This window comes from Anopheles aquasalis, chromosome 2 (assembly GCF_943734665.1).
Source record: "Anopheles aquasalis chromosome 2, idAnoAquaMG_Q_19, whole genome shotgun sequence".
Taxonomy (NCBI): Eukaryota; Metazoa; Arthropoda; class Insecta; order Diptera; family Culicidae; genus Anopheles; species Anopheles aquasalis.
The window spans coordinates 72693147-72716113 of record NC_064877.1 but is presented as its reverse complement, the minus strand read 5'-3'; the positions used below and the strand labels follow the sequence as shown (position 1 = coordinate 72716113).

Below are 22967 nucleotides of genomic sequence, written 5' to 3'. Positions count from 1 at the left end.
CCTTCAAAATAACATTAAAATATTATGATCGATGGAATGTCACCCAATCATAAAAAATAATCCCAAAAAATCAAAAGAAATCCCTAGTACGGTAGGTTCCACCGAGATTTGAACTCGGATCGCAGGATTCAGAGTCCTGAGTGCTAACCGTTACACCATGGAACCGTTGGTTGCTGCACCGCTAGTAACCAATTTGGCCACTGAGGGAAACATTGATTGCTCTAGGCCAAATTACTCAGTTGACAACATGTGAGTACGTAGACTCCTGTTTCTTAAGAAACCACCTGTGGGATCAGGTGAGCCCCAGGAGTTGGAAATAAGATTGGGAAAACTATGTATTGTCCTAACTAGTCATCAGTAATTTAAAGGGTTTGATTCCCTAATCCTTGATTACATTTTTTCTACTGCTACAATCGACACGCGACCTTAACTTCCTTCAAAACCGGAAGAAGATTCACTCGTGATCGAATGCTTTGCCAAAACACTTATCTTAACTCATTCACAGGAAATAAGAAGGTTTTACGAGTTGAGTCGTCGCCTGCTATTCTCATGCGCTGTACAATTGTCACTAAATGCTACCCACGCTGTTTCTGCTCTGTTCTATACCCTATCAACAGACAGCATACTGGTGCACCTTAATAAGGACGATGATAACAGGACGATCAGGACGATCGTCCTGTTGTCTCCCCTTTTACCTTTGACCTTTTTAAGGCCGTTATTAAGGCCGCTCTGTTGGTAAGGTATGCTCACGTAAATCCTCATCCCCTCACAGAGAGGATAAAAAAGCCCCTTTGGAATCGTCCTGTGCAACGCAACTAGAAGGGCTTCGTTACTTTTGTAGAAAGTCCAGTCCAAGTCTCGGAGGCGTATGTGAGTACTAGCTGCACATAACAAGCTAAGTAGTTGCATCATTTTCTGACTTAAACATGACCAGTTAATTGCAAACACCCTAGCGCTTATAATGGAATTCTAGATGGTTTATAAAGGTGTTAATTGAATTCATAAGTGAAAAATCTAAATTAATACATTATGTGAGCAAAATAAGATTTTCTATGCTACATACAGCTTATACATGAATAAAAAAGTAAATGTTCCCATACCGGGAATCGAACCCGGGCCTTCCGGGTGAGAGCCGGATATCCTAACCACTAGACAATATGGGATGTTATAGCATGCAATTTCATATATCATATGTTGGTAAAGTCGTGACAATCTGAAATATCTGCAGTTCTTAAAATGCAATTGCAACAAAAATATACAGCAAAAGGAGTATTAGCAGTTAAGAACTATCGAAAAGCGATAAAATTAATATTGCTATCGTGGCCTTGCATCTGAAGTAAAATTTCACCGTTAAATGAATAGATAAAGAAAATAAATAAAAGTCGCTAAATGAAAGTCAATGAAAGTTGCTTCGCAGTGATGATGCTATCATGGTCATGCATTTACAACATCCACAAAAAGCTTTAAAAAGGATGCGATAAAAAACGAACTCAAAGGTAGTCCAGTTCACATCACAACAAAAAGCGAGGTTCCACCGAGATTTGAACTCGGATCGCAGGATTCAGAGTCCTGAGTGCTAACCGTTACACCATGGAACCGTCTGCTGAATAGGTAAAAATTAGGCAACTCAAACACACCCAAAATAAAATCCATCAAAAAAAACCAGCCAATCAGCGATCAGCAAAAGAGCTCAGCGCTGATTGGCTGATTTATTTTTACGTGGCGCCCTCTGTCAGCCGTTTTTGGAAGCTCATTTCGCACCACGTGGCCGCGGTCTGCGATCACTAGTCAGGTTTTTCCACCTATTAAATGTTCATATGCTTCTCGGACACACCCTACAGAGAAACACGCCGAATGCATTTTAGCATCTGCAACTGAACGCAGTATAAAATGCAACACGGGTGGTCGAGCATCTGCTCTTGGCCCAAGGGGGCTTCAACTTTGCTTTATCGATGTTGCAAGAGTGCAGTTGTTGTTTTGGATTCTTTGTGTATATCTTGGGCACATGTTTAGACTAGACTGCCCTCAAAGAAACCTTAAACTCTAGCGATGCTGTGTGGTTGTATTTACTGCAGTCCATTTACTAAATTCCTGTGCCACTCTAATTTGGCTGGTGTGTAGGGAACTATTATTTATTTATCGTTTTCACGTATAAACGGATAACACTCAGTCAAACAATTGTTTGATATAAACTATACTCGCACATTTTTTCATTCACACAAAAGTTTGAGTAAAGCAAAACATTAAGGCAAGCCTAGTTCATCTCCAAGACCGCAGCGGTCAGTAGCAAAAGACCATCCAGCGGTTGATTGCCATTTCTGAGAATAAATTTAGGAGATCTCACGAACTTGCCTCGAAAGGTCATCCTTGAAGTGATCTTTTTGCTGCTTCTTTTAAGGCCTTGATATCATACGTTTGTGCAAAAAGTTCAGCAAAAAATGCAACTTGCATTAAGACATCTGCAGAGTACACATAAAGGTCAAAAGGCGGCTAGGTTGGAAAAGATTAAGGTAGCGAAAATGGCGCCCAAACACCTCAACTCCTCGTGGATACATATGCGGGAACTAGTCCTTCCCGTAACTGAAACCGGCCCCTACGGTTAACAATTGCTAATGGGAAAGACATTGGAAACTGTTTTATGAAAGCAAAACAAAAAAAAGACGAGTTTTGTTTTGTGGAGCAACTTTTCCGACCTGGGCCAATGACAACGAGTATCTTTTGTGGAGACGTTTTTTGAAAAATTCCTTCGCTAGCGGGACTTGGTCGTGGAAACCTTGAAGGAGCACGAAATTATTTTTCCAAAATATTGCCACCTGTTTGCAAACACTTTATTTGGACTAGCCGTTCGTACACATCGTAGAGGACGTGGTTCTCAAATGTAAGGTATGCCATTCAACCGGCAAAGTCTCAAAAGTAATCATTTTCCAAACCAGCCATTCCCTGGAAGGTTACTTCTCATTAACGATACAATACAGCATACAAAATTTTGTAGCAAAAGACATTTTTACTCGAGTATCAGCATTATGTTGGGAGCAATGGGCTCATGGCGCTTCGAGGGGCAAAATGTGATAAATCGTAAAAAGCACAATAATTTGCCATCACATCAATTAAAAATCCATCGCATAAATGTAGCAGGTTTAGCTGGCGCGAAGGAATTGTAGCAATAAGCATACTTGCATATGGAGCATTCCCAGTTCTTAAGAGGCCCACTGGCTCAGCGATAGTTTTTTTCAGCATTATTGATGGCACAGCATGTTGGTGTCGGAATGTAGGAAAGTGTGTCAATGGATTTGTGGGTCAATTCTGTAAAGGGCCGGTCGGTTCTAGCTTGGGCAATGTTTGATTTTCCTTACCTTATTTCACACCAACCGTTTACCCCGACCCTCAGGGCATACCTGAGCCCACAGGTGGTTTCTTGAGAAAAAGGAGTCTACGTACTCACATGTTGTCAACTGAGTAATTTGGCCTAGAGCAGTCAATGCTTCCCCCAGTGCCCAAATTGGTTACTAGCGGTGCAGCAACCAACGGTTCCATGGTGTAACGGTTAGCACTCAGGACTCTGAATCCTGCGATCCGAGTTCAAATCTCGGTGGAACCTGCTCTGCTAAGGATTTCTTTTGATGTTTTGGGATTATTTTTTATGATTGGATGGCATTCCATCCATTGCTCATAATATTTTAATGTTTTTTGAAAGTTTTGAGGAACAATCAACCTAAATAAGTTTGGATCAATGAACTGTTGTATCAATGACACGTGTTCTTTTAGGCTAATGTCTAGTTGGTTGGATTAAGACTTTAAAAATTAAAATGCAAGTTCCAAGCAACCCTATCTAATGAACCTCTAACTAATTTCACATGATTAATAAGCATCAAATGAAATTTACGGACGTGCACAGCATGATTCCGTTCCTGTGAGTTGAATGTCTAGCGAAACAGCAACTCCTCTTTATGAAGCACTTTAACAACACAAATTGTATCTGTGATGAACGATAAAATTATGTGGGAAACAATGATAACGTTATCGTTGAAATGATAAGGTGTCACTGAGTTTTGAATGCGGGTATTTATAGAGGCTGTAAATCCCCTCCCCCACAAGGGGGTATAGCTCAGTGGTAGAGCATTCGACTGCAGATCGAGAGGTCCCCGGTTCAAACCCGAGTGCCCCCTCAGGTAACATCTATGAGATGGATATGCTTTTTTTGCACCTGTAAATAGTTTTCCCTCATCTTATGCTAATTAACAATTTAGCTAAGCAACTACTCTCATTCCACATTTGAAGAAGTATAAGTTTTTGTCACTCTTTTTATTTCTGGTCCTTGCCTCCGATTGGAAGCATTATGTTGCGCATGTTATGTACGAATACTTGTGTTTGTCATTATTCTCTTACTTTAAAGGTACATTTCATGCGATATTGCTTTTTCAGGTATGTGTAAAATGCATACGAAACATACATCTTATGCATCAAGTTGGTATTATCAACTCTGATATCTGATGAACTCTGATAAGTAGAGATTATTATCATAAATCACTCAATACAACACTATGAAAAACTCTGCATTTACAACTGCAAACAGAAAACGATTGACATAAAAAAGCATAAAATTACAACATGGGTGCTAATCAGCGAATGTAAAGAAAGAAAGAACAAGATTACATTAACATTTTCCAGAAGAAATACGAAAGGAAATTCGCAAGAATTCCCAACCTTTCCCAGTTTTACAGGGTGTACCATAAAAAAATGAGAAAATCTTTTATTGAAGTTTAAAGCCATTTTTTTATATTTTCTACTGTTTCAAAGTATTTCATTTGCTCTATATTTCTTTGTTTATCAAAAACAAACAAAATGAGTGGGTTTGTCGGCCTGTTTTCTCAATTAATTTCACCAAGCGGCTACGAATTCGAGAACACCTTCGGTAAAATAGGTGTCCAACTTAGAAGACCAGGCTTTGATGATAAACGATTTCAGCGAACCAACCGTGTATGGTGTTATGGTTCACAGGTCTTAGGTCGAACAAACGCCCATATTGAATAGCCCAACCGATTTAGTTCAGGACCGCTTGGAGGGCATAAATCATTCGACCAAAAATTCATGTTTTCCTTCAACCATGTTTCAGACCGTTAAGACGTATCGCAGGGGCCTCCATCTTGCTGAAACTCAACATTTTCTGGTGTTTTGAAGTTTGCTTTAATCCATGCTAAAACGTGTTCCTTCAAAAAAGTGATATAAACATCAATATTCATTTTAGTATTGGATTTTATGAAAACTGGTGCCATTTTCAAACTATGTTTTATCCTGTCTAAAGATGTTTTATCCTTTCAACTATTAAATTACGCTTCACCCTAGCTCTAGAGATTGCTTTTAGGTCATATTTGGCCAACCGATGCAGGCAGGATCTTGAGATATTCGTCTCTTATGCAAGCTTTCATATGGATTGCACTGGATTTCGCTAACTTTTGCTCTGACGGATCCTACCACTTTTTCAGTGCGCTCAGATCGTTGCCGATCACTAACGTGTTTCCTAGGCCTTGGCCCTTCATGAATAGAACGTTTAATCCTGTAAACAATGCCAAGATTACATCTGAGGACCGCTGTTATATCTATGAGATTTCTCTTGGGCGCGAAGCAAACTCGACACTGTCGCCTTTGAATACATTTTTCCGGACAGACATCTTTTACACGGGTACTTATTATACATCATTTGATAGATAAGACTCTTACGAACACAACGATACCCCATAATGCCATATTGGTGTTGAAAAAATACTCAAAACAGAGCAATGAAAGCATTCTCATTTTTTTATGGTACACCCTGTACATCGTTTGGTCCGATTTTCCATGTTGGTCCTACGCCACTGATCACGTGTGTTGGGGAGGTTTTTTAAAGTTTCCAACTAATCCCAGGCCCGGCTTTCCACCGAGTCTGTACGAGGGAAAAATGGGGGTCTCGGAGAGGGCTGACCAAGCCACACACCAGGCCAGCCACGGAGCAGGTTTGGGTTGAAGTTGCACAAACATAAATAAAAATAAATGAAAAGCTGGTAACCCAGTTTCGGGCTCCCCCCGAGGAGCAAAATGTGGTAAAATAATCCAGCAAACCTCGGCGTTATTGTTTTCTGCCACATACGCGACTGCTGGCCGCTGCTGCTGTTGCACGGTTGGCAGTTTTATTTGTTGTTGCAAAAAACAATGGTCAACCTCAACAACTACCGTGCGACGGTGGCCCGTTTTTGGTGACGAAGGCCCGATTCCTTCTGCTGCCAGCTGGGAGAAAAACTTCCTCATTTTGCGACCATAGTGGAGTAGGGGGTTGTAGGAGGTGTGGTGACACAAACTAGTGTTCTCGCATGAGGAGGAAACGAATTTGGTTAGACAATCGCCCTACCGTCGCACAAAATGGCTACCATTTTGCATCGATCCGCGAATGGACTCATCCTTCACATCGCAGCATCTCCCCATCATCATCATCATCATCTTGTGCTGTGGCTAAAGTGCGCTTGCGCATCAAACGCAAGGATCCAATTACACATCGTTGCTCCTGATTCGTCCACTACCAACACCACGGCAGCGACTCGAGTGCGCGCGCGTCCACTTGGCCGCGATCCGGCCAACAGCAACAGCTACGGTCTGGTGTACGCGATGCACGGCCGTGAGCCATCTTTCATTCAATCGCGACCTTTCAGCGGCAACGCTTCGCTCCGCGCTCGCGCTTGTGGTTCTTGGTTCTCGGGGATCTGTTTTCGAACCGTCGTGTGATAATATTTGAAGTGCGCCGTGAAACAATACCTCTCTTTCTCTCGGGTATCTCCGTGGTCCTTTGTGACTGGTGCCGTTTTTGTGTGATTACTTGTTTTCCAAAACAAGTCAAATTGATAATCTACAAACAAAACCAAACGGGCAGCCGATGGTGTATGGTGGAAAAGTGAAAAGCCTACCCGGCCTCTTCTGTGTCCGTTTCGCATAGTTTCTGTTGCTCAAGGTTGATGTGCCGACCGGGTGAAGTTTTCCGGGAAAATTCTATTCAAATAAACATCAACTACCAAAGGTGTTTCGGTTTTTAAAACAAATAAAACTCCCCGGTTCATCGCGAACAGGTATCGATCGACGAAAGAAGAAAAGTTTTAGCACAGCAACAACACCCGCGGTCGCGATCGCGAATTAGTGCGCGGGATTATTAGTGCCTGATAAGCATTTCGGCGAAGTACAACTGGAGCAGCGGCAGGTTTGGTGACCTGGCCTCGGGGGTCTTAAGCTTCCACCATACTAATCGGCAGTGAAATCGACTACAGTGAGTAGCTGGCAAACCCTTTTAATTAGCTCGCGAGACGGGGCCTCAGCATTGTGTCAGCGGTCTGAAAAGGGCATTCCAAATGGAGCGAACGAATCGCTTTCCAAGAAAAACGTCGTTTTATTTCATTCATCGATTAATGCACTTACCCAGCCGTTCAAATTAATAATCGGTCCCTACTTTTCACGCGCGTTTGTTATGTTTTGTGTGATGTGTGAATAGAGGAAGTTTGAGTTGAAGAAACTGGGTTACGATTTTTAGCTAGAATTTGATTTGGAAGCGTAATGCGTAAAGTAATGCGCTCTCTTTGTTTTAGCTAATTTCAGAGTTCCAAGAAACGCATGAAACATGGCTAATTCATATCGCCGAGCTAACTCGTACCTTATGCTGGCTGTTGTGTGCCATCATGTGTGTTGTGTTGTTATCATAAGCACCTCAGGCGATCGTAGCTTTAGCAATTGCAACTGCAAATGCACGTACCTCCTCCTGGTAAATCCTATGTCCACTTCTTTGCCAACGCCATCGTACCAGACCTTTGTTGATGTTTGACGAGAGGAACGTCATTGTTGTGCGCAGTGCATTTCCGCTGCAAGACACGTCAACCGATATGCATTCGAATGCACTTGAGGGCATGCATATGCTGCACGTCTCACAACGCAGTTCGCAGTTCTCCTGCCATTCTAGGACACGTGATTCGAGCGCGCGCCACGTCTTGAAGGTGTGCAGATAAGGAGGACATTGGCGGTGGTGAAGCAATTTCCTAGTTCCGCTGGTCCGAGAGAAGGTGCACACTCGCTTAGATCCCGTGTACTAGTTAGCTTGCAACATGCAAGATTATTATGATTGGGGTTAATGTGAAAGAAATCTTGAAATTTCTCATCCAATGACACAAACATCGTTCATCGAACCGCGTTCAATCAGTCGTCAGCTCTAAGCTGCAATCAGGCGGATTATCAAAAAAGGCAAAAGTGAAACACCGAGGAGATGCGATCGTGTTTTTTGTGGTGCAACTCAACTCAACTCATAAATTAATAATATTTTTTTTAATGACCAACCCCCAATCACCTTCCCCCCAAAAAGTTATTGGTTACACTTTATGGGGCTGCTGTTTTCACAAAACAAATATCAATTACCGGCTGCAACACAAAAACATGCGTCCACATTTTTATAACAAACGCCCAGGGTTAGAGAGGAGAGGCGGGGAGGATGGCGAAGGATGCGACACCGCGACATGCCGCGAAATGGCGGATGCACACAACCCCCCGTGGAGGGGATGGTAGAGATGCCAGGGTTGAGGGAGGATCATCTGATAAGGATAATGATAGCCTCTCCGCGCAACCGTCTTAAAACTGTGAATCTTGTCTACTTGGTCAACCTTTGACATGGCGCAGGATGCGATGCGTTGGTTGTTCCAGCGGCACACGAAGGCACACGGTTACTATCATCGGAAGAGAGAAACGAAATGTCGAAAAACGAATCAAAAAAAAGTTTCAGTCAAGAACCTCATCGAGACTGTCAGAGATTGGGGTGTGCTTGCCCTGTCGTCCGTTGATAATGAATCGTATCGAAGCGTGGCACGGATGGATCGAGGTGAACCACCAGCAGCAGCGGTACCAGGTTCCAGCCAGCATCCGCCGAAATCGTTCACGTTCTGGTCCAGCTCCTCATAGATTATTGCTAATCGGTTGGGGTCCGGTTGTAATTGGAACTGGACAGTGGACTTTATACAACGAGAGGAGTATGCCAATCGAACATTCTTGATGATGCTCGCGGTACAAGACTGTGAAAGAAATGAGAACAAGAAGATGCCAATAGCAGACAATTAGACTCGCGTTCATGTGATTTTTTTACTTTCCTTGCGCCAAAAAGGATGTGCAATCTTCTTCGGGTATAGGGCTCGAGATTTGAAAACAAATTAGACACTAAAAGGAAAAGTCTATCGATTTCACTCGTTAATCACGTGTGAGAGTTCTCTTTGGCCGCTTGGCGGATGCCCTTTCTAATACTGTAGAACCAATTATGTTGCACGAGCCGCCACTGGCTGCGTTTCTGCGAAGGTGAATCGAATGCGTATCCCTGGTTATCATTAGCTTAACGAGAGAGAACGACAGATGGGGCCGCTGATGGGAAAATATCCGATTTCCCAGCAGCCCAAATGATCCAGAGGCCAGGCAGGCACACGCGCCGGCCGTTATCGCCTAAAGCAAAGTGGCGTACTCAGTTTCCACCGCGAGTTAGGCATCCGTGGAGTGGGGATGTGTTCTCGGGAGTCCGTTTTTAATGGTCTAATCCTTCCATGAAGTCGTTATGCGTTCACCATTTGCCGATGAAAAACATAAGCTAATTTTACTGAACGTCCTGTTTTTGTCCTCTTGCCTTTTCGTTTCCGTTTTCCAGTGTTGGCGACGACCGCCAGCAGTGACATGGCGCCGCCGGACGGCCCGATGCAGTACGAACCGAAATGGCCACCGATGGTAAGTATCTCCGGATGGATTGTTTTTAATTACAAAATCACAACATTTTACTAGACTAGAACACTGATTTCAATGTCGTGAGACGTCGTCAGCTCCAACGAAGCTTACAGGTTATAGCACCAGCCGTGCCCTGGACACGAGACTCCCACTGAACCATGAATGGTCGGTTGCGCTAATCACTCCTAAACCAACACCAAAAAAGCTGTCTCTTGGCTGCCAAATCCGCAACTTGAGCTGATAACGAAGTTTGCTCTAAATCTTACGCAATCTCGACCGATCCAGCGGAGCAGCATCCGGGGCTCTCTAGCACTCCACTTAGCAGCCTCCGTAGGAGTATGATTTGAATCGGAATCTTTTTTGCCGCCCTCCACCGCCGGGTTGGGTTGATTGTATTATATAAATTTTCGAATGTTTATTTATTTGGCTTAATTTGTGTTCACTTTGGAACTCACAACAAACAAACTCGAAAAATTGCAAACAAAAACGACTAACCGAACGCGCGCGCGCGGCTCGATGACGCCCCACACGCGCTTCGGTTAGTTGTCGGTGGGTTGTCGGTTTTCTTGTTCTCCATCGTGGATCGCTAGGCGCTAGGGAAGGTGAAGAGAGCAGGTCATCTCATTGGGGTGTTAAAAGATGTTGTTATTTACTCCTCGGGCTGATCCCATTGGAGCGGATCGGAAGGCGCCGCCTGGAAGTGCTCGGGGGGGCTGCTGATGCTCGATGATGCTGCCATCCTTCGGTGGTCATGTCGTTTGGAGGCGCTCCACTGAGCATCATCATGTTTGGTGATTGGTTTCGGCGGTGACAACCACAAACAGCTACTGTAGCACAGTAGCAGACTGGATTAGCTCGATTTGGAAGAATTACAACTTCATTTGAACTAAGTTAGAACTATTTAACGTTCAAGATTGGAAACTTTAATCTATTGAATGAGAGGGCATGTTAATTCGTTAGTTCTGTTCGTCAAACATTCATTATACGAAATGAACCAAAAAATTTGCCCAAATTTAAAAGGTAAAATGGTTACGGCGAATAGGTTTATGCGCTCATCAAATTCTTATTTAGTTTTCAGCAACATTCAATTGACGACGCACTAAGCATGATCAAGATTATACGAAGATAATTTATCAATTTTCCTTCAACATCTTTCCTTATCATGTGCAATACAAGTATGTACATTATTGTCTGTTTATATCGATGTTCTGTTTAAATGTTAGTTTCAGTTCACATCGACCAAAATGTGCTCTAATTAAAGACTCATTTTCCCACAATAAACCAGCCCTTCCCAACGTGAAAAGAGCTCCTTTAGTCAATCGTGCACGTCCTCCACCCGCACGACGCGGCCACCGAAAATGGGAGAGAGGGTGTACATTTCATTGTGGCTTTTGCCCTACGGCGTGAGGTGCGCACCCCACATCGAACCATCCAAAAAGGATACTGATGACGGGCGTGTGTTGCCACAGCAACAGGAGGTTACCTGGTTGCACCCTGCGAAAAGCATTGGCCACTTTGGCTGGGAAACGAAATCCGATCCGATTGAGGCAGAAGTCAAGGTGCGTTCCCTGTTACACGCATAAGGAGCAGTGCTCCCGCAGGAAAGGGTCAAATTTTCCTAATTTCCACGTGCTCTGTACCCTGGGTTGGCGGTGTGCAGAGGAGGAAGATAACAGCATCACAGCACCGATTGACCGGAAAATTCACATTTCCCTTCATTCATTAGCTTCGTGAATCGTGAACGGAGTCAAGAGCGCCCCTGCCATCGGTCGGTGCTTCTGCTTCCTTTGCTGACAGGTGATGGTTTCTGCGTGTGTCTCTCGCGAGATGATGCTATATCCAGCCGGATCTGCCGCTACATGCGGATGCTGAGCAGCAGCATCACCAGTAGGAAGTTGTTGGTTTGGAGGCAGCAGTGCGGAACGGCGAAGCCAGAGTCATTTAAGATGTATAAAAATAACGTCATCTAAATTACATCATTAATTCCCATCCGACAACAATACGGCAGCAGCAGCAGCACGGACAGAGCTCTAGGACCTGGGATTTTGAGGGCGGGAATATCGTGCGCGCCGTGCAGAGCATGCCTGTTCCGTTGACGTGAATTTAAGATGCGTGTCACGCGTTTCACGCAGCCACCTTTCGTAGAAGGCCATCAGTATCTTGGTTCGGTCAGCAAGAAAGGAGCTTGCCACGGAACGTTGTTCCACCCGGTTTGCGCTCTAGTACGGTTTAACAGTTTTTAACAAACGTCAAGAGAGAATGGCTTCTTGTGCTACAGGTGGTGGTCCCGCTGCTGCTACGCGGGAAAGCTGGTAAAATTTATTGGGCACCACGGATTTGGCGCTTCCCTTCATTCCCCTCTGCTCCCACTACTGCTCCGACTCTTCGGTGGTTTGCCTTTCAAAACAATGTCATTGGGTAACCTAACCTATAAATATTAGACTCTCGACTCCTTGCACGCTCCATTCTATCACTGATGGGGTGCTGGGGAGGAGGTCACGATGCACGAGAAAGCCGATAAGAGGAAGGAAGGCTCACTGGACCTGCTGTGGGTGCCTGGTGCCGGGGACCTTGAAGGAGCAGGAACAGCACAGAGGCAGACCGACCTCTAGGTGGTCACAGTCGCGGTCACGAGGGATTTACGTTTTTCCTCCCAGCATAGCACTACTATGCCGTGGTGCTCCATCTTCATAAAGCATATCAACTGCTTATAGAACGAAGAATAAGCTTGACAGTAGGGGATGATGAGGTACGGAGGGTGTAGAATTATCGGTATCATCTTCTGTCTCCTGTGTGACGCGTTGCTGACAGGTTGGTCTGCTGCTGGCTTGAACACACGCTACGCATTAACCCAATTACGAGAATCTTCAAACGTAAATTCAGGATACAGCCAGCATGGACATATAGAGGGACGATGGTCCAGCGTCTGTAAGTGATGTGACTTTCGATCATATTTGTCACAAATTGTGCCCAACCAAATATACGCTACTCCTTGTGTCGCTGCTAATCGTTTTTGATTCAATTTGAGTTATAGATCATGCCTAATGGCCAAGTGGCAATTAACTAACAGCAGAGAGCATGAGGAGAAGTTCACACAGTCCAAGATCGCACTCCTCGCACTCTGGCGCGCTGGGTTGAAGTATATAAATGTTGGGAACATGATTTATGCACCAATCTGTGCTTGGTGCTCGCGATGAAAGGACGAGAAGAGGATGGTATCTCTGTAAGTTTGCATACCACCTTCTTCCTTTGCTTCTGCTTTTGCTGCTTGTTCTAAACAGTCTCCGTAGCGCCGTTCCCTTGCTCTTCTTGGGCAACCCCAGGAAGGTGACAATAAATTTTCTTCGAGTCACCGTATCACCACAAACAGTACGCACTACCCCGCCAACCGACTCCCGACCGGTGTACCGGGCCATAGGGGTAATATAGGGGATTCGCTCTCTATTGCTCTCGCTAGGTGGTGGCCGGGAAGAAAAGGCCATAAAATCCGTGTCAGCACGCACCGCGCGCTCAGTTGTAGGTCAAGTGAATTCGGGGACCCTGCTTTACGACCGAAAAATTCGCCTCCTGCGTCTTGGTCCGTCGTCCTCGTTGACAAATGGTGGTGGGTGGTGGTGCTGCTGGTGTTGCCGCCGGTGGCGCAGTAAAATCGTGGCAACCGCGTCCGTTCGTCTCAGGAGTATAACTTTTTAACGAACTGCTCGAGTTCCTGGGCGTTTTGCAACCATTAAGGAGCGTCTCCTCTACCCTGTTGCTACTCCAATACCGGTGACCGTTTAATTCTAAACACGTGTTTGGGAAAGCGTTTAACAACCGTTTACAACGCCATTATAATCTGCTCGGCTCGGTAGAAGGTGGGGTAGCTAATTAAGTCGTTTAGGAGTGAAGAAAGTAACGAAACGTAGGAAAAGGGCACTTGAAAAAGAGTGGAAAATCTATTTGGAAATTGGATCACGTGGTCCAGAGAGAGGTCCTCTGAGAGAACACCTGAGAAGGAGTTGCGGATCCGGTTCGTCGTGGAATGGATCAATCGAAACCGCTCGCTCGGTGGCTGCTGGATCGTGCTGGAGGAGATATTAATTTCTCCCCCACCTGTACGACAACGCTCTCTCTCTCTCTCTTGCTCTCTTGGAGGGCGTGTACCAGCGGTAACCATTTTGTATTTTATCGAGCCGAATGCGACCAGCAGATGCATCGTTGCTGGGGTAGAAGTGCATAGTCAACCGACTTTATGTTGTAACCGTTTTTGTACGAGGCAACATGAAATTGAATTGATGTTTTATGTTTTTTTTTTCAACAAAGAAACTTAAACAAAATGCAGAAGAGAAGTAATCAGTTGCGATATTAAAGTCAATATTAAATATCTTTGTTAACAATTTCATCAAAACACGAGGCCATTACAGCGGCGTTGAACATGATCGCCAATGTCAGTGTGCAGTCAGAGGCCCCTCTACTCAATGAGATGATCATCGTTTATGATTGAACATGATGAGTTTATGTTCTAATGGATCTGACAGACCAGGTTAACGGTTTTTAACAATTCAATCGAACCGGCAAACAATCGAGGCATTAAACAGCAGTGAGCCGTGTACCGAGTGTGATCTTCCCGTTGATCTTACTGCCGCCGCCGCCGCCACCGCGATGAGTCGCGTTTGATTAATCGTTGCAGCTAAAATTAACACCCCGCTCTCTCCATCGGCCACGTCGATCAAGATCCCCAAAGAAGAAGGAGGGAGGCAAAGTGCGAGAAGGAAGCTTATGTGACACAATGTAAATGAGTCAAAAGACAGCTATTAGTCGGCTGTCAGAGCACAGGCACTAGCGCGCAACGCCCTCCGGATGCATCTCGCGCGTCGTCGTCGTCGTCGAGGGGATTCGTCGTCGCCAGAGCACCGATCGGAAACAACCTGAAGACCGGAACCGTCTCGCGAGTGGGGTGTACGGTTGGTTTGGTGAAAAATTGACCGAACAAAGCACGGGGAGTAAAGCAGAGACGTTGGCATACCATTAGTTGCAGCTCAATCAAGCTCGTTGAAGCTGGCGGCTCTTCTGCGATTTCGGCATTCCCGGTGGACCCCCGGTCCGTGGGGGGATGGCCGGACGAGAGAACATGGAAAGCGAAGAGAAAACAAGAAGAAGAGGGGAGACAGGGGTTGATAGAAACATTAGACTGCCATTTATTTTTGCCCTCATCTCCTGTGAACCGGCTACGAGGAAGATCGGCGATCGTAGAACAAGCAAAGGAAGAAGAGATCGAGATCTTGCCCCTCTGGTGGTGGTGCTGGTGGTGTGTATGGTTTATCCTTTTCATCACCGAACCGGCGGCGGACCCGGAACATGAACGGACGCCGCCGGTCTGCATCTCCCTCCCCAGCTCACCCTGGTTCTGTTCCGTAAAGTCTCCAAACGATGAGAGCCGCCGGTTGGCCCACACCGGAGCACAGCTGTTCCGAATATTTCAATTACAAAAGCGAGAACAAATACCATCAGTTTGAGTGGGAAAAAAGGAGGTGGATGGGAGGAAAAGGCACCACCACCAACGCTGCCACCACCTACACCGTAAAAATAGCTCAGAACGGTGCGCCCTAAACGCCGCCGCCACGCATCTTGGCACAAGGGGGGGGGACACCGCGCTGGCACAGAGTGTGTAACGCTCTTCCTGTTTCCTTCCATCTCTCGGACCGACTGGACAACTCTGGCGACACAGAAAAATCCGTAGCGACCACAGTGTGTCTGCCGAGAGATGTGGATCACCGGTTGCACGGATCGTTCGTTCCACTTCACGCTAATGTGCGCCGCCAGCGCACAAGCGATAGACAGAGCGACCGCGGAGCATCGTTTCGTCCGGGCAAAAAACAAGTTACCAACGGTGGAGAATGCGGGCAGGGAAGAAGGGAGATGATGATCTGTAACATAATTGTATGTCGTAAAATATGAAGTGATAATATTGCCACTAACCTTGTCATACAGCGATTCCACCCGTGTAGCGATCTCAATCATAACGCCAGAACTGATCAGTTGGTGATCTGAGCTGATCGTCGTTTTGTGTGATGTGTTGTGTCGCTTGGGGAGCGAGGGAGTAAACATGGATGAGGATGGAAAAAACATTTTGTAGAACGGGGTCTACGCTTTGGTTTACGCGTTCATTTTAGTTTGCCATCACATGGTCTTTGTTTCTGGTATGTAGCTAGGATATAAGCTCCGTTTGTTACAAGATTTATGATAACTTTTTGCATGTTTGATGGTTTTTGCATTTAATTTCTAGTAGAGGTAGTGTGTCCTAATGAGTATATCCATTTCAATATGCCTACCATTCCTTCTCGTTGGTTCCAATTTCATGGCACTTGATATTTGACAAGTGCATCATAAACCAGTCACGCCGTTAACAATGTATGCGCGCGTAATGATGCTACTTTAATGCTGGCCATAAATCAAACCCCACTCGCGGTGGAGGAGGCCTCTTCGAATCGAGAACCTTCTCCTCTTCCACGGAAAGAGAGCCATTAGAACTCTACTTTCCTCCATCATCATCCGCATCATAAACACAACTCTGATCATCGCCAGCTCGAGCGCGCGCCTCATAATGTTCCTCAGCATCATCGTCATCATCATCTTCATCGTGTCATCACTGATCCACCCGGGTGCGAGACAAGGGTGATGGAAATACGATCGGCTTGTCGTTAATTTTCAACAAATTAAAATGTATTAAAACCTCGTGCGATGTTGTAGACCAGGCGCCGCCACCGGTCTCCCGTTGTGTGTTTCAGGTTGTCATAAAATGATCATCACTCGCGTTACTGCACGATCGTAACTCAAGTCGAATATGGTGTCGGGGCCCCCAGCCGAAAAAAGGGTCGGAAAAAGGATCGGAAGAAGATTAAGTGATAACCTGTGTCGTCGGTGTGAAGAAATGTGAACAATTCGGAAAATTAATAATATTTTAACAGCACTCTGGCCGGCCTTGTGTAATTTGGCTTAAATGGTCTTTTCCTTCGAATTGATTTCTCTTCTTCTTTGCCACTTTTGGCAGCAGATACACAGAACACATAAAGAACTGCTGTCAGTCAAGAATGGTGTGAGTGTTTGTGTGTTTTAACAGATTTTATTAAATAATCCACTTCCAGTGAGGATTAAGAACTTCTGGCGTTTAAACATGGATTCCACTGTCGGCCGACCGGTGCTGGTCAACCTGTCTTGGCCATCGTGTGCGCTTTGTATGGCATTTCTTCACACAATTCACTTCTTCCACCATCTCCATTCTGTGTCCCGTGTCATCGATGGGCCCATTCCCGCGGTGACAATTGTTTGTTGACTTTGTGCGAAGGAGACAAATGAATCATAAACTTTGCCAGCCGCCAAACCGTCTCTCTCGCCAGGGATGCAGCGAAGATTTCATGCTCCAGTCACGACGGGGATGGATCCCGCAACGTGGCTGCGGTGTCAGTGCTCGGTAGGATTAGTGCGCGAGAAAAGATCAGCCCCAGTGTAGCGCGTAAATCCCTTCGTCGACAGCGTCGATGGTTTTGCTTTTGCTTGCGGTCTTTCCCCGCTGCGCACGCAGCGTTCGCGAGGTCACTTCGAGAGCGGTTTTTGTTCCGGAGGCAGGCAAAATTTATAACCTCGACCTTTCTCCTCGCTGTCGAAGAGAGTGGGTCGCCAGAGTTCATGATCTCTTATGCTGACAGATGGGTCCGTCGTGGAGCCGCCTTCTGTCCCTCACAAGTCCTATCGACGCAACATCGCACGTGTTGTTGGCAGCTGCGCCGATACCATACCGGGTGTCTTGGCGACATTTCTACTGGCACCAGCTCAAGCTTCCCTTCAAGAAGGAGTCCCTTGGGATGTGGCCAGTTTGGGAGGTGGTTCCGGTCACGCTGCTGCTTTGCTGACCTCCTCCCTGCCAGCTCGATCTCGCTCGTCAGCTTTTGGCGCACTTTGTTGAGCTGAACCTTATGCCCGGACTCTGGAGCGTGTCGAACGATCGTTAAGGCGATTGGTGCCTATCAGTGCGCTAGATCTTTCTTTCTCTATGCCCGTGTGGTCGCGATCGCGATTCGATGCGCAGTAACAGCGCGAAACCTATAGCGCGCTCCTCCAATACTCTGATAAGCGGTGCAAGTGTGGCAACCCTGTAAGTAATGGAATCTCATGGGGTATTAGGTTCGCCTCGTTTCGAGGCATGAAATTGTGCGCAGTGTGAGAGAGCCCTTTCGAGTAATATTTAGTCACGGAATCGTTCCACGGGATACTCCGTCTTGCGAAACATTACCAAGTGCTCGCTCGCCTCTAGAGGAAGGAAAATCAATTTCGAATCCAACGGAATCACTATCTCATACGCGCTGCGTGCTGTACTGGCGTGCAAGATCTCGCCTCTCTCTAATCCATGCACCTTGCCATTCGCTTTTGACTAATCCATCCCATTAACTTCGAACACGCGAGCCTCCGTACAACAGACCGCCGTTTCGATCGTAAATACAAGAAGATAATTTATGAAGCTTGCAGCAGAGGACGAGCAGCAGGAACATGCGGTGCACGTGGTTGTGATTTGCTGAAGCACCAAACTTCTCGTTCCCAGCACCGCAACCACCACCCCACCGTAAGCATCAGTTTGAATGTTGAGTGAAACACATCGCGGAAAGTAAATATTTACACTCTTAGAGCAAGTCCGCGCGAGCCACCGACAATGTCAAATATGCTAAACAAAAAATATTTGAAAAACGAATACCAACAACAACAACAACAACAAAACAACATAATATCAACCTGGTGCACTGGTTTTGGCTCTGGTCTGCTGGCGCCTGGTGACGGCGGCAGGTCTCTGCCCACCACCACGAACCAACCACTGTCACGCTGCCGCTGCCGTCACCACGGAGCTCGTCAATAATTACGCGCCCAAGATTTATGCTAGTATTTTGCTCTCTTAAATTAGAAATTGTACAACAAAAGGAAGGGGCCTGATAAAACTCGCGTGGTATCACCGTGTGGCGCCCGCGAGTGATCCCCGGAAGTGGCCAATAATGCGCTTGCCGGGAGTGTGAACTGTTATGTTTCGGGTGTTGCTGTTTGGGAAAGCCAAACAGTGCTTGCTGGTGCGCCACTGTGATGCCTGCTGCTGCTGCTCCCCTGTTATCAATCTAAATTATTTGACTGAAACAAATGTAAATATTTTGCGATTCGTCACTTGACCACGCAGCGCAGGCCACAGCCCCCGTACAGGAGGGCCTAGGGTAACCTCCTAGACGTAGCTCATAACTTATGATGCTTAGTTGAACCTAGTTGTCGGTTTGTGGTCGGTCGTGAAGGTTGGCACACACTCGCTCTCTCGTATTGTATAAAAATGTAATATTCCCAATCCTGCCTCGTCGCACTTTCCTCCGATTGGGGCGATGATGTGACCCTTCTCCTCCTCCTGGTGTTGATGAAGCGCTTCGCTTCGACCTACCATCGGGGAGTGTGAGCACACGTAATTTAGCACTCGAAATAGAATCCCGGCGACGCAAGAGCATCCTTGCGCCGAAAAGAGGTCCGAAAACGCTCGAGATATCGCCAGCGGCATGACGACGAGGAGGAGGAGGAGAAGATGGCGACAAGAATGGATGAAAAAGAATGAGGTCACCATTAATCAAGAGACTAATGGATCAAACCATGTTCCGTCTGGCGTGTGCGACGGCGGATTGGCCGAATATTGATGAAAGAGAGTGGAAGCACCTCGCGGAGGATCGGGTGAGCGCCTGACTTACACTCACTGGCACAGGCCTTCTAGTAGTTGGGGATAAGGGGATGAAGATAAATAAGTCACACATGCAAACGGAGGGTTTGGTTGGGGACAGTCTGACGGATTCTTGAAAAAATCCGATTTTATCCTCCCTGATCCGCGACGTCCTCAAAGCCCTTGATACTGCGCATTGCTAGGGGGAGGGCAACCATAAAAGTACCTTTTCTAATTTATATGCAAGGCTCACGGCGAAGTATCCGGATTTTTCCAGCTTTCAACTCGATCGCTCGTTCGCATCGATGGGAAGAGAGGTTTCATCGCTTAACTAGCGCGGTAAGAACCCGAGTTTTGCGATCACATATCAACAAGGTTGCGCCATGTCGTCGGACATTCCGCATGCGGTCGACGAGCTTCAGCACGCTTCGTAACGTGAAACACGTGAAAGGAGTCCCGTTTCACACGTCACGGGATCCGCTAATCATGACACCGAGTTATGTGTGCCACAGTGAGTTGAAATTTGTGGACTATAGACGCACGGTTATGCTATCTGTTCATGTTACTCCGTAGAAAATTGTACTTGAAGGAGGATCATGTGGAGGAGAGGGTCCTTTCCTTGTTGATCTCGTTGCAATCGAGCACCGGCGGCAGAATGCAATTGCTGCGCTTCACGACTGAGGCAAGAGGGAGGAAAATTCGCGAGAAATGGTTCAAGGAAAAGGTAGAGACGTGACACACAGTATAGTAAGCAAGCAAGCAAGCAAACAGCGCCTGTCTCGTCGCGCTTTCGTTGTCGCCATCGGTCGTCGGGGAAAAATGTCGAATGGCCGGAATGCGGGCCCAAAATAAGTGTGCTAATTTTTAATTGCAAAATAATTGTTTACCCCCTGTCACACGACGAATGACCATGATTCGGCTGCTGCTCTCTGGCCTGAGGCTCAATCTCATATCATCAGATGGGTTTCAACCAATTTGTTGCTTGTGATTTCCCCCTGAGGGTTCAAATTAATTGTTCATTAAGGAACGATTAATTTCGTAACAGAACAGAACGAGCAAACGAGAACGTTTTCCCGGTATTGATCGCTTATGATTCAGCGGATGATTAATCTATCGTGCATCTTTATGATTATTTTGCACACAGAATAACTTGCCAATGCTTAATGTTCGTTCTGATAGCTTCGCTCTGATTTGCGCAATAGTTGTGTGTGAAGCTATGATTTTTTTCAATTCTTAAAAATTGCTGGAATTTCGTTCACAAGATATCCTGCTCGACCACGCGCAGGAAAATGCCCCTACTCCATCCGACGAAAAACTCGCATCGTGGAGTTCTCGGAACTTGAAGTACGTTTTCCCGCCCATGACGCTCGTGAGTTTAGACCGCACGATTGCACGATCCGTTATGATAGTTCTCCCAGACCCCCGGCAAACCGTCAAGTTAGAACGGCCCAACACTTCCGTAAAGCGTTGGCGCGTGCTTTGCTCACCGTTTTCCAGCTCACGGAGCGTGTCCCAACCGGGTGTTAGCGTGCGCATGGCGCGGGGCGCATTGACCGCACACCATGCGTTCGCAGAGCGCGCAATGCAACTGCAAATGCACGCTGTGCATATTGCGAACTCCGCAGTTGTGTTCTTGTTGTGCGCGGTACTGCCCGAAGGCGCTATGATTTGCAAAACCGTACGACGTCACGTAATCACGTAAGACCGTTGGGGTACAGACCACCATCCACGTTCCACCATCGCTTGCCTCCCGCGCACCTCTTGCCCCGTGTCGTTTGTGAGGTTTTGAACTCATCGAACGAAAGCCGCCAAAGCGCGAGCTGGCAGGAGGATAGATAGCAAGCGTTGCGCCACAATTTTCTTCGCATTTTCCCGACTTTCTGCGGCGTGAAAAATGAAGAAAAACGGTTCGATAAATTTAAGGATTCTTGTGGACGTTTGTGACCGCAGTGGCTGAAGCCACCATACCGTTTTAAGCGGTGCCGAGTGATTTACGATTCGCTGCACCGAGAGAAAGTCCTTTAAACGCTTTCCACCGCCGTGCGTTGTTCCTTCGCCCGTTCGCCTTGGTGTGGTTTGATGGGATTTAATTTGTCCCGGTCGATTGACCGTCTTTTAATGGCGCTCTCAAGTTTCATCTTCAGGGCGGGTCCGGCACAAGCGCGTGAACCATTTTGTTTGTTACCTTGAACGCTAGCTGGTATCTACGGTGCAATTGCAATAGCGCAAAACGCAGTCCAACATAAGTGTCGTGTCTTTCGACGGGAAGGATTTTATTTTTCTTCTGTTTTTAGCCCGTAAATTTGTTTTCCCCTGACACAGACACACACGGCTCAGTAAACATTCCGTTTGTAACTTTTTGCTTTCTTTTTCATTTGCAGAACATCATCCCGATGCCGACCAAGATCAAGCAGGAGAACTTTTCCGGATTAAACCATCTAGGTACGTATTATAGTTAGTTAGGAGACGTGTGCTAAGGCGCCCTGGGTCCACACTGAACAATAACTTGATTCATCGCAAGCACTCGATGCTCGCTTTGTGCTAGTACCGTGTGACTCACGATATGTCCGTCCAACGTGCTTTGGTATTAATCCTCGGACCATTCCCGCCTGGCTGGAAGTAGGTTTGTCGGGCAGCTAGGCTCTTCTGCTGGAGGTTAGAAGTTATAGAACGAGCCCAGCCTCACTCTACGCTGGTGATAAGCAGTTAGTGGACGGGCAAAGAAGCTGCTTGTGACTCCCTTCTTCCGTCTGCATATCGCCAAACCGGCGTGTTCCGCTCGCAATTGCCATTGACTCTCGGGAAGGGAGAAGGACGAAAGAAAGACGTGCGCGCGCGCGCGCGCTCTGCCTTCTAGAGGGACACGTTGGGGCCTGTCGGTGATGGTAGCGAGAAATGATGCTATCAGTTCGCGCTGACCCGCGGTGACCTCGTGTTTCTCTCTTTTTTCCTTCGATCACCCTTATCACCAATTTCGAGCTGAAGCGATTGATGTACATGACGCCAGATGAATGTGCCTTTGAAATGCGAGTACAGTCCTCGCGAGAGACACGGAGGATCGTGTTGCGTAAAAGGGCGATACGACCATCGGCGGCGTATCAGTATCAGGGGTATGAATGCAGTTGCGAAGTGCAGCAATAGCGGGATTGTTGGAGGCGCGTATGGCATTCAATCGTAGAATTGAGAACTTTACGTTCAGGGCTGGGGGCCACTACACAATGGTGATGACGCTACAGATTGCGTCTGCAATGATAATAATCCGCGTGGTCAGTGAGGCAGTATGGCATGGGTTTGACGTTGTTCCTCTTTTTCTTCGATCACATGGCAATGGGGTTGCATCACACCGTGAAGGCTAACTAACGTTGTAATGCATCGTTTTCAGACCTCTATCATCCGCTGGCCGTGGCGCTGCCGACCTACGATCAGGTGAAGGCATCATCGCCCTCCTCGATGCACCAACAGCACCACCTCCATCAGCTCCCAACCGTGATCGAGCGGCTGC

At 46.6% G+C, this 22967-nt stretch overlaps 1 protein-coding gene and 5 non-coding genes across 7 annotated transcripts in view; 3 read left to right on the top strand and 3 right to left on the bottom strand.

Annotated features, from left to right (window-relative positions):
- Positions 1-93: 93 nt before the first annotated feature.
- Positions 94-165, bottom strand: Trnaq-cug (transfer RNA glutamine (anticodon CUG)). Its single transcript has one exon. It is a non-coding gene; the product is annotated as a tRNA-Gln (tRNA).
- Positions 166-1091: 926 nt separating this feature from the next.
- On the bottom strand, positions 1092-1163 carry Trnae-cuc (transfer RNA glutamic acid (anticodon CUC)). The gene has a single exon. It is a non-coding gene; the product is annotated as a tRNA-Glu (tRNA).
- A 363-nt stretch (positions 1164-1526) lies between these two features.
- Trnaq-cug (transfer RNA glutamine (anticodon CUG)) lies at positions 1527-1598 on the bottom strand. The gene has a single exon. It is a non-coding gene; the product is annotated as a tRNA-Gln (tRNA).
- Positions 1599-3526: 1928 nt separating this feature from the next.
- Trnaq-cug (transfer RNA glutamine (anticodon CUG)) lies at positions 3527-3598 on the top strand. The gene has a single exon. It is a non-coding gene; the product is annotated as a tRNA-Gln (tRNA).
- A 496-nt stretch (positions 3599-4094) lies between these two features.
- Positions 4095-4166, top strand: Trnac-gca (transfer RNA cysteine (anticodon GCA)). The gene has a single exon. It is a non-coding gene; the product is annotated as a tRNA-Cys (tRNA).
- Positions 4167-6672: 2506 nt separating this feature from the next.
- LOC126572690 (forkhead box protein I1c-like) overlaps positions 6673-22967 on the top strand; it is a 20382-nt gene continuing 4087 nt past the window's right edge. For both annotated transcript variants that reach the window (XM_050232211.1, XM_050232209.1), the window contains exons 1-4: positions 6673-7285; positions 9683-9759; positions 21847-21907; positions 22848-22967. The exon at positions 22848-22967 is cut by the window's right edge and continues 460 nt beyond it. In XM_050232211.1, coding sequence (XP_050088168.1) covers position 7285; positions 9683-9759; positions 21847-21907; positions 22848-22967 — 259 coding nt within the window. In that variant the 5' untranslated portion in view covers positions 6673-7284. The remainder of the gene's footprint in view (positions 7286-9682; positions 9760-21846; positions 21908-22847) is intronic.